We start from the raw sequence: 12257 nt of genomic DNA, 5'->3' as shown, positions 1-12257 counted from the left end.
TCCTGGACTGTGAAGTCCAGCCTTCACCACCACGTAGGATTTCCTGCGTGAATAGAGCTCATTGCTGAGTTGGCTCTGTGAGTTTCTACAATTTTATATTCCTTAAAGCTCTATGAAAATAGACATTAAGAATTTGTTTTTAAGTTTGAAAAGGAACAGTTTTTTCCTAACACTCTTTCCTGTTTCATGCCATATTCCTTTTGTATTAAGTTAAAGGGACTGTTAAAAAATACTAATCACCTTCCCCGAAAATCATTGGAAACGCTTGCTTCATGCAGATATCAAGTCTGAGGAGTCAGCATGACTCCAGTGCTTAACATGAAACATTTCCTTCCTACAAAGGGTGATGTTTTACCTTAACCATCTAGATCATTTTATTAAATCATCACTGCCTGTTGACCATGCCGTAGTCAGTAAGACACAGGCAAATCAGTGGATCTCCGTAGTTGTTTTGAACAAACCTGTGTTTCAAAAAAAAAGCCTATGGCATAGTGCCAGGCCACAAATACTTCATAATTTCATTAGAGAGCCACATTTATCTACGGAGACTGTATAATGTGATAGCAATATTCCCAACTATGTAATGACAGTTTATAATGATAATCGGTATATAACTTTTATAAGTCATGTATTTCCAGAATTAGACAGTGGAGGACCTAAGCTGCACTCTTAGTCCCAATGGCTTGGACACTGCAGGGTCCTTTGACTTCCTCTCAGTCCTAGAGCTTGAGATAGATGGGTGACTTCTACATGCCTGCTTGTGATTTACATTTTGAAGCATGCCTTCGTTATGATTCCATTTGTGTGTTTGTCAGAAATATTTCTTTCAACCAAGATTAATAGTGACTTATTTGTTTCTTAAGGGGCTGCAGTCTTGCAGTGATATCTGGAATACTCTATGGATCCACATTTGTGCCAATCATTTACATCAAGGACCACAGCAAAAGAAATGATAGTATATATGCAGGGGCAAGCCAGTATGGTAAGAGTGAAAAGTTACTTTGTTGATAAACTGAACGCCTGTTTTTCTATTTAAGAAAGGTGAAGGGATTAAGAAAAAAAAAAACACAAAAAACTCATAGACACAGACAACAATATGGTGGTTACCAGAGGGGAAAGGGGAGTGGGGGAGGTGAAGGAAGGTAAAGGGGGTTAAACAGTGATGCAAGGAGACTTGACTTACAGTAGTGAACACAAGACAATATTGAGATGCTGTGTTATAGAATTGTACACCTGAAACCTACATAATTTTTTAACCAGTGTCACCCCAATTAATTCAATTAAATAATGTGATCATAGTATATAGTGGACATAGATTTGATCTTACTTTTTATTGAAGTGGTGAATTAGAAAGGCACTGAAGACTAACAGTAATAAAGGACTGTTCGTGTATTTTCATGCGATCTTTAACATACAAATATAACCAACTTTACTCTATCAGCATTCACTTCAGCTCCTTGGATCTTAACACGTGGCTTCCAGCTTTACACTAAGATTTGGAGATTATTTTGTGGGAAAATATGTATTCTTCTGCTCTTTAAAAAAAAAGCTAAAGTTCAGGACATAGTACTTTAAAATCAAGTAAAGGTTAAAGTATAAGCTTCCTAAAGGGCGAAGTAGAGCCTATTTAGTCAGAAAATATTACTTTTTAAACACAGGGTGGTACATTGAAAGGCCCAACGTAATGCTCCCTTATAATCTGTTTCTAGTGATAGAATTAATTTCTTAGGTGGAAATTCAACACGATGTTCGATAGCCTTGTAGAGATTCAAAAGGGGATGAAGAAGTGTCTACTTCAGAGGTCCTACAATTATGTTGAAACATGGTTTACACCCATGACATGATAAAAGAATGAGACCATGGATAATGAAGTTCTAAATTGGATGGTACAGAAAATTAATGTGATCTATGCTCAGGTAAGGGAGAAGTTTAGGGGGCCAAAGTCATGGGAGAAAGATCGATGGAAAGGCTGGGATTTTAACTCAACTTTAAATAGTAGCTAGGCTTTGACTAGATACCATAGCTGCTCTCTTCCTTTTTATATTCCGCTCCATGAACAGTTTTCAAACCTGTTATTAATGTCTCTCTTTTCTTTTAGATTTTATACAAATACTTCTCATATTTTTATTCTTTTCATTTTTTAAAAGATAAAAACTAATAAAAATAGAATAACACATGGGATAAATTAAAAGAGAAAGAAAATCAAGAGTGAAAAAATAAAATGGATCCAGAAATGAGTCTAAAAAATGTACCACACTCGTACACTTGATAGAAATGAACCATAAATCTGGCTCTAAGATGTCTTATAGCCACAAGAGAAATCAGATCAGTCCCACAATTTATCGAACACAAGATAAAAACGACTAATTATTTAGGAGTACAGTTGTCCTAATAAACAATGTCCTTGACAATTTCTGTACACAAATAGTACAATCAGTTCTTGGGAATCTTTCTTATGACAACTCAAATATAGCCTGAAAGAAACACAGTTTATGTAAAAATTCTAGAGGGGCATAATTTTTTATTTCATTTATTTAACAAACACAGGAGTAGTACATGCTCTCTTAGGCACTGTTCTAAGCACATTACAATAATAATTCATGTGTAACCACATTATGGGTCAAACTCCATTATAACAACATTATTGGCTGAATACCATTATGATTATTGTTTTATAATCGAAAAAATTAAGACAGGAAGAGATTAGATAATCTGCCCAAGTCTCAAAGTTAGCAAGTCGTGGGTTCAGGATTAGCCCTCAGCTGGTCTGTGCTTTTCATTGCTGTTACGCTGCCTTTTGTGGCATTGCACGGATGGGGGTGTTGTTCTTATATGATCCAGAAGTAGGACTTAATATTTCTGAAGAATAGATAAATACTTTGATCTTCCAACTTCCCTCCCTAAATATAGCCATTTATCTTAGTCAGAAGTTTAGTTGAGAGAATCACTGAGTCCAACATGGCCTTCCCAGCTGGAACCTGTAGTGTACCCATCTTTATGGCCAAAGTACCATCTGCCTAAACAGTCAGTAGAGAGGGGGTTTCTCAGACCTTGGGTCACCATCATGTGTTAAATCCCTCTTGTAATTAGGTATAGCAAGCAATCGAATAAATGTCTCTTTGGGGTAACTTCCTAAATATTTTTCTATATAGATGTCATATCTACAACAGAGGTACTGGACTCCAGATTGATCAACAGACAATATAAAATTAGTGGTCCCCCCAATTTTTTATACCCCCTCCCACTACAGCATACTGGAAATTTGCTACAATTGCTGTTAACCATTAGAGAAATTAGGCCTGATTACCTGTTCTTTTTTTTTTTTTAATATATTTTTATTGATTTCAGAGAGAGGAAGGAAGAGGGAGAGAGAGAGAAATATCAGTGATGAGAGAGTCATTGATCGGCTGCCTCCTGCATGCCCCCGACTGGGGATGGAGCCCACAACCCCGGCAAGTGCCCTGACTGGGAAACGAACTGCGATCTTCTGGATCCAAGGCCGGTACTCAACCGCTGAGCCACGCCTGGCCGGGCTGATTACCTATTCTTAAAAAGGATGATATTAACATTGTATTCAAATGGTGCTGCTTGTTTCTTGTTTAGTTTTCCAAGATGATCATAAAAACAAGCCTTTTGATTATAATAACTAATTTACTACTTCATATTTTTTGGCTTTTAATATGTTAATTACAATTCTATATAGGGAGCATGTAGAAAACGAGGGTGATAAAATATAATTAATGGTTCCTTTATGTTTAAGGCTAATTTCAGTGAGTTTGTTTTAGAACTCTATATTTGAAATGACTAAAATGATACACTTGAGAGCTTTATAATCTGTTTTCAGATTTGGACTATGCTTTTGCACATGCCAGTGGCATTTTTCTTACAAGTACCATCTACTTTCTGGCTTACTGTATAGCCATGAAAAATAATCCTAAACTATATCCTGAAGCAGTCTTGCCAGGTAAGAACATTTACTATAGAAAATCTTCTTACTCTATAAAACTATCATTCTCTACTCATTTAATTTAATCATCTCCTGGAAATCAAGCCATCCTGTGTGTGTGTGTGTGTGCGCGCGTGTGTATTTTCATTCCCTTAATTGCTTTCGCCAAGTTCACCACCAACTATGAAGGATTTAAAAACCATGAAACTGAATATAAAATGTTAGTCATTATTACAGAACTTCAAACTTGAACAATAAATCTAAGATCATTTCCTACGCCAAAACATCTTATGTATTGACCATTAGACTTTATCATTTCTTTTTTACTATCTAAGGATTCCTATTAAAAGTCAGAGTCCTGTGATTTTGTGGGGTTTTTTTAAGTATCAACAAATAGGAATCTGTAGCCATGTGGGAAAGCAAAAATTTTTTCTAAAATGTAAGTAGAAATTATTTTAGAGCTCAAAAAGCTATATGATAAATGCACATACTTTTGGACTTAATCAATTAGGCATTGATGGTAAATGTTATACGTGTGTGTATACATATATGTATATGTATATATGTATATATGTATATATAAAATTTCTCATTTTTGGTTTTGCTACAATTCAATTTGGAATAAAAGTCCACAAGTAAAATTTTTATAGTACAAAATAAAGCATATGTCAGGGACTCATTTTTAAGAGCCTAATTGACTTAAGCCAACATGTGCAACTCTACCACTATAATGTTATAGAAAATGGTAGAATATTTATTGAAGGCTTAGTTAAAGTATCATGAAATTTTTAGCTGGTATTTTCATATAAATTCTAGGAGGTGTTTTTTTTCCTTAGCTACAAGCATCATTCTGAAATTTCACATATTTTTATGCCCATGGTTTAGAGTAAATGGTGTTTGCAGAGCTTGTTCTGATCTAGTGTCTTCCCTAGGCCCCGCTCCACTACCCAGTCTTTACTCAGTTACTACTTTGGGTACTTTATTTAAAGTCGATAAAGTGAAAGGATTGATAATGATACCCACGGCAGTCAAGAGCAATCGGTTGGTTTCCAAAACAATCATTTAGCATACTCAAAAATCCACATTGGCCAATAATGTTGATAGGAATGCCTTGATATATGTAGTTTAATATTCCTGCTACATCTAGAGTGTGAATTTTTCAGGAGGGGAGCGTGGCTTGTACATGTGAGATGTTTGTGTGTGTTTCAGGATTTCTGTCGGGGATACTTTGGTCAATGGGCACCTGCTGTTGGTTCATCGCTAACCACTCTCTGAGTGCTGTGGTCAGTTTTCCAATAATCACTGCTGTGAGTACCTGAAGTGTTTCTCCAAATTTTTGTTTCTCAAATGTAAATCTAATTTCTCTGAAGCATTCTTAGTGAATCACTGAAGATTGCTATGGAATTTGATTTTTTAAGAGGACAATTAGTATAATAGATTCATGGAGATAAACTGATACCCTCTAATCTCATGTCCCCCATAGCTAATGGAACATTGCTAGCTTCATTTTAGCAGGTTTGTTAATCTTTGATATCCTTGAAAGTGTTTGTTGGGTCATTTTACCTACTGTCTTTTTGGATACATTATAACTTGCTATTTATAACAACATTCATCTTTATATAACAGTTTATAAACATAGAAATGCTTTTTTGTATATTATCATGCTTGAATCACATGACAACCTTGTGAGACAAAGTATTTCCTACTCCTCTTTATATGAAACTTCAGTATTTTTAGAGAAGGCTTTCAGAATGTGCTTTAGAAAGCAAAGCATTGTCTCTGGATAATGCCATCCACGATGGCATACATAATACAATTTGTCTCATCTGATGTTTTTTAGGTGCTAATTATGTAGCACATAGTTAGGTATCAAAAAAACAGAATACTTCCTTTGGCATAGACCAGACAAGTATTAATAGGATTGTCCCCATTTTGAAGATGAGAATATTGAGGCAATTGCTACGAGTATTGTGGGAGTGAGAAAGCAAGTAGAAATCTCAAGGCTTCTAAGTGCAGTTTCCAGTACACAGTGTTACTTTTTGCCATCAGTAGAGAGTCCAATTCAGAGTTTGTTTCAGGTTCATTATGGTAAGAGGACTGACATATATACACACAGGAATTAATTGCTTTCATGTTGGGCTACACTAGATATTTGAGTCTGCTGACCAGTTGTTCACCTGCATGCCCTGCTTTTAAATCATCATCATAAACAAAATTTGCCTGAAACATTTTATCAGCACATCTGTGCAAACCTAGAAAACTGATTTTTAAAAAACATATTTTCTAGGCTAAAACACATTGCATTAAAGTTAGAAACATCCTTAAATTTTAATATAAAGCCTGGGTTTCAAACAGTATGTTTTTGACATTTCTATATTGTTCATAAAATAAACAACTAAATCCAAAAACACAAAAAGTTCTTCGTTTTTTACCTAATGTTACTTAGTTTAGCTTAATGTTGAGTTAGGTTTGAGATTATTTCCCTGACAATATTGTTATATTGCTTTTACAATAGAAAGTTATTTGATTAAAGTGTCAGGTCAGCTGTCCAATTTATTATATTTATATAGAGTACAATGACAGAAAAATAACTGATATAATTAAAGCTCTTCTTTGTTTAAGGGTCCAGGATTTGTAGCTGCAATGTGGGGTGTCTTCATGTTTAAAGAAATACAGGTATGTACAAGAAAGGACAGAGTTTTAAAACAGGTGTAGATCCATGTACAAAGGGTATTTAATACTACATTTGTGTTATTTTCTGAAAACTGCATGTAACTACTAAACCCAGTGCAGAAAACACATGAATCAAGTTGACAGGTCAGATGTTCAAAATGTGTTTTCACCCCTAACTAGGGAAAAAATAAATAAATAAATATGATAATTATTATAAAATGTGTTTCCACCCCAATCCCTAGTGGAAAAATGCTCTCGTTGACTTTATATTTCCATAAGAGGTTTGGTTAGATAATCCAATAAAATGTGATAAAGGGAAATTTTATTTTGTATAAAATATGGTAGATTAACAAATAAAAGATTTTTTTAGCCCAAAGATTAAAATATCCCTGAGGCAAATGGAATTTGGGAATAGGTATTGCTGTGGGCTCGCCGGCCTCCCAAAGGTCCCCATATCAAAACAGCAACTTTCCTGGGAAACAGTGCGGCGACAGGTGCCCACTGCCACTCCCTCGCGAGGCGACAGAGGCCTGGCAGTTCCTGTCTCTGTGTGCCGCTGGGGTAGCAAGGAATTCCCGGTTCTAGGGTGTGATGTTGCTCATCTCTGGGAACCATGACGTGAACTGTGTCCCTGGCTGATCCTTAAAACGAGTATCCGATTTTAGATTTAAGAAATCATTTCATTCATTTGAAATGAAATGTTTTGATTTAGAAAGCCATAATTTGATAATACGAGTAAGATTCTGAGATGAAATAAACATGTTTAGAAGATATTTGGACCATGATCTTAATTTTTTTTAAATACACAGGACATCTTAAAACATTTGTAGACTCATAAGTTACTTCTAGGCACATGTTTCTCATTTATTTTAGTTAGGGTTGCTTTCCACAAAAATAATTCTATGACCGTAACACTCTGTAAATCGCTTTGCAAATATTTCATCTGCCTCACAAAGGATGATGATTTCCATGTAAGATTATTATTCAGTACAACATGCTGAAGCCTTAGCAAATCACAAGTTAGTGACCAGAGCTTGTTTGCAGTTAAGGTAGAAAGAAGCACAAACTAAGAATAGATTTATTCTAAGCTTTTGAAAATTATTTGGCTCACTACTACAGTAATAATGATATGACACTGAATTAAAAATCTTTTTTTCCTACATAAGAACTCCCTTGAGAGAATCTCTCACCATGAAGCCTAGTGTTAATTCCTCAGAGTCCTCTAAAAAGATACTAAAAGACATTCAAAGAGGGTTTTTAAAAAATATCAGCTGGAAGTCTTCTGATCCAATAAGATCAGTTAGTAAAGTGCTGAAATATAGCATAAATATAAAATCAGTATGCCACTGATATATAAATATAAAATCAGTGGCACCAATGTGCCACTAATTATCAATTAAAAAGTAGAAATAAATGCTATTAATACCTACAAAGATTATAAAAATATACAAAAATAATGAACAAGAAGTATGCTAAATTTATAAAATCTTTTCCTTTTACTACAAAAGGACATAAAAGAAAATCAGAACAAATGGGGAGACTCACCATATTCCTGATAGAACAGCTCACTATGGTTACTAGTCGATTCTCTCCAGTTACATTCATTGAGATTCCTATAAAATCCCAACGGAATTCTTTCTGGAATTTGAGAGTAAGTGTTAAAATTTAGCCAAGTGTGTATATAAAAATAGAGTGAGGGCCAAGCTGAAAGCAAGGAGTTTTGTTGACCTTCTTAGAGTTAAAAAAACTTACGAATCAGCCTACAAACAAAGTTTAAAGGGCATCCAGTGATACTTATTCAATGCAGATGCCTAACTGCCTGTTGACAGTGAAGTCAAAGGAAAGTTTTAAACACTTTACATGCCCATGAGTATAAGGAAAAGTTATCAACAAAACACTGAACCCCAAATCCTACCAGAATTTTTTAAAATTATTTTTCTTAGAAACAACACAAAACCCTAGAGTAAAACAAAAGCAAAACATTCATCTTTATGACTTTTAGGTTCTATCAATATGTCTTAAGGCGGTCCTTGAAGACACACACTTAAAAGCCTATATATAATCTACAGCACTAAGGACTTAAGAGACCCAAACACTTTTTGTGTGAAAGAACTTAATGATTTTATTTAGTTTTAATGCCATCAGTGCTCCAGTTGGAGGCTGCACAATTCTGATGTTCTTTTATATCTGATGTCTGTTCCTTTGGGGGAAAGTTTGTTTTAGAATTTTATATTTAGCTATTTTAAGCTAGATAGATATTCACTATTGTTTTTAGCAACACACTTTTTTAGCCAGTATGTCTACAGTAATACCAATGCAGGGGATTGTTACCAAAACAATTTATAGGTCAGTAGCTCCCCCAGATAAAGAATGAGATGATTTTTTATCTTAATAGCTGTTTCAAAAAGTCCAAATTAAAAATGTTTTGCTTTGGGGAGAATGTTAGTGTGATCTTTCTAAGAGCTAACATTTACCTTTGACCAAGGAGAACTATCACCCAAATATAATCAGTTTTTTTCTCTCTCTAGGAGACTAGGCAGTTTAGACAGATTCTTAACCTTAAAGGGGAAAAATATTTTATTCCCTAAGAACATTATCCTTCTGTCTACACAGACAATAAAATAGAGAGCTTACCAAAATATTCATATAATTAGGTTGTAAAATGCTGACAATTGGACAACTGAGCCCCATATATTGTTTTTTTCTTATTTAAGTAATCACATTGTCTAATTTAAAGTACATTTAGCAATCACCTGAGTGTATTCCTTCTTTGAACAAATATTTATTCAGTGCCTATTCTGCACCAGAACTGGTTACTGTCTTTAAAACTAAGAAAAAGATGTCAGGGAACCTTAATGCCTTAATGCAGGATGAGAGGGAGAGAGAGAGAGAGAGAGAGTGGGTGTGTGTGTGTGTGTGCGCGCGCACTGATCTGTACTTGGCAAGGTTTTGGGCACTGTCTTGCACCTGTAGTACTTGTATTACAGTGACTTCTGAGAGTGCTGATCACAGTAAATCAGACAATACAGCTGGCTCCAACCCAGTTTACAAAGACCGCTCCTGGTCATCAGACAAATTAATTCACTGTCACCTAATATTCTATTAAGCTGAAAAAGGGAACATGCACTGTATTGTTTTGGGGCTATGCATTAATTGGCATTAATATTGATAAGACCTAATAGTATTATATGAGATTTGACTGTCAGGAGATCTCAGTGTAATTTTAGACCATAGATCTAAAATTAGAGAGGCGCTAATCCGGTTTTACTTTGTGATGTTCAAACCTTCCCTTAGAGTATTGAGGGCTATATTTAAAGAGGGATATAGACAACCTGGCGATCAATCATTCAGAGGGAAACAGCCAGAACAGTGAGGGAGCTTGAAACAATTCCATATGAGAAAATGGTAAATGGAGCTAAAATACTGACTAGGAAATAAGATGCTTCAGGGATATTAGACAGTTATTTTTCAGTGTTTGAGGGGTTTTCTTGTGGGAAAGAGATTAAAATCAATCTATCTGTATCCTTAGAGATAGAACTTGCAGGAAATAAAATATTTCTAGTTAACACAGGAAGGTATTTCTTTGTTAATCTAAACATGGACTGTCTACATTGGAAGGTGATTCTCAGTGTTTCCCATCTTTGCGGCCACAAATAGCTGGACAAGCCAAACTTAGTCTCTCTTCCTCACCTTTTAGATTGATCTCTGTCTACTTATCTGACAGAGAGGGCTGTAGTTGCCTTCTTTTGGTCTTCTTTTTGGCCTCCTTCCATCCATCTGGCCCCCTCCAGTCTGTTCCCCATTGTAAAAAAGTGTAGGCTTTATCAAATGCAAATCCCATCTTTCACCACATCTAGCTGTGTCCATCCCTTTAATGTCTTTCCATTGCTTCAAAAAATAAAACTCAAAAGCTTACCATGACCTATTAGATCCCTGTATGCTCGGGCCCACAGCCTTCTGACCTTACCTTTCTCTACCTAACTCGCGTTGCTCTAGTCACACTGACCTTTCAGCCCTTGGCAAGTACCATGCTTTCTCTTACAACAGAGTTTTGCACATAACGTTCTTTCTACCTGGAATTCCTACCTGCTGCCCTCTTTCCCAACCCCATCCATTGACTCTTACAGTTAGAAGCTCAACTTCCCACCCTCCAAACCACTTTGTTAAGATTCTTTTACAACACACTCAGGAACGACCATGGTTACCTGCTTATTCACACCCCTCTCACTTCGTAACATCCTTTCCTGTGATTAATCAGTTCCTGTCTCCCATGTTATATGTTTGTCTGAATAAGGGCATGTTTTGCCCTTGTACTTTATTTATTTATTGCATATTTTAACCCCAGCACATGTGATGCACAGTAGGAGCCCACCATATTTACTGAACAGGTGAATTAGTAAAGATCTTGTGGGTTTTCAAGGGAATCTGAATGACCACTTAGAGAAATAGCAAAAAAGCATATGGGTGGCTAAGGAAGATGGTTAGTAAGGTCCCTAGTAATCTTGAGAGTCTGTGCTTTTCCTAATGTTTGATTCATGTGTTCTTAATTACAGTTATTATTTTTTATTATTCAGGGTCAACAAAACTACCTATTAATGATACTTGCATTTTGCATCATCTTGACTGGAGCTCTATGCACGGCTTTTTCTAAAATCTAACAACCACACGACCAGCAGGTGGCAGCAGTGGTCAAGAGAACGCCTCTACCGGACACTAGACAGCTTTTGCTGAGAACAGCATTTTCATGTAGCAAATGGATCCCAACTCATCTCGGGGTCAGTAAATGATTTGTTTCACAAATGTGAGAATGAAGGAAAACTGATTTTCAGTCAAGTATAAAAATGAAAAATTCTTCTTATGAACTATTTATGAAGGTAGGACTTTGGGGGGGGGGGGTCACTAAAATGTCTACATTGTTACAGCATTATGTCTAAGGGTGCTCCTTTTACCACAATATGTCCTTCGTGTTGCATAATCTAGAAAACAGTGTGGAGATCGTATACAAAGAATTTTGTGTATGTCCAAATTTCCAGTATATTATACTCGTTAATGAGGAGAGGCAGACCTGGGCCCTTTGCTACAAAAAGTAAATGTCAGAGTTGGTAGCTGAATGTTAAAAAGGCCATTTCATTATTTTTAGCCGAAATTTATTTTTACTTCAAATTAATATTGCCCAGTTCTACATTACCCACCCATCTTACTTAGCTCAAAATGCTTTTCATTACTCCAGATGAAATATATCTTCAGAGAACAGAAATTTCCCATCATTAAGTATGTGTATGATACCTACACATAATATACAAGCACATATAAATACATAAATATATGAATGTACTATTCCAAATTTGAGGGTAATTCTAGAGTTGCTGAAGTGAGGTTCTAGCTTATCAGAGTTTAAAGAGACCAAACACTCTTTTGGACATACACACACACACACACACACACACACACATGTGTGTGTGTATATATATGTATATATATATGTATTTTTTTTCTGAAATATACTTTTCTGAAACCTTCTGGTTTTCACTGGTGGTGTCCATTAGGCAACAGGAAATCAGAGACATACTGGTTTTATTTCTCTAAGAAAACTGAAATGGAAATGTTAGTACAATGTTCATCACAATGGTTCCCAAAC

At 35.5% G+C, this 12257-nt stretch overlaps 1 protein-coding gene across 2 annotated transcripts in view; it reads left to right on the top strand.

Annotated features, from left to right (window-relative positions):
• TMEM144 (transmembrane protein 144) overlaps positions 1–11937 on the top strand; it is a 63173-nt gene extending 51236 nt beyond the window's left edge. For both annotated transcript variants that reach the window (XM_087816534.1, XM_087816535.1), the window contains 5 exons: positions 864–982; positions 3845–3964; positions 5156–5253; positions 6569–6622; positions 11194–11937. In XM_087816534.1, coding sequence (XP_087672660.1) covers positions 864–982; positions 3845–3964; positions 5156–5253; positions 6569–6622; positions 11194–11277 — 475 coding nt within the window. In that variant the 3' untranslated portion in view covers positions 11278–11937. The remainder of the gene's footprint in view (positions 1–863; positions 983–3844; positions 3965–5155; positions 5254–6568; positions 6623–11193) is intronic.
• Positions 11938–12257: the final 320 nt, after the last annotated feature.

Source organism: Miniopterus natalensis, chromosome 4 (assembly GCF_054644295.1).
Source record: "Miniopterus natalensis isolate mMinNat1 chromosome 4, mMinNat1.hap1, whole genome shotgun sequence".
Classification (NCBI taxonomy): Eukaryota; Metazoa; Chordata; class Mammalia; order Chiroptera; family Miniopteridae; genus Miniopterus; species Miniopterus natalensis.
Note: the sequence above shows the minus strand (reverse complement) of the source record. Positions and strands in the feature narration are given on the sequence as shown.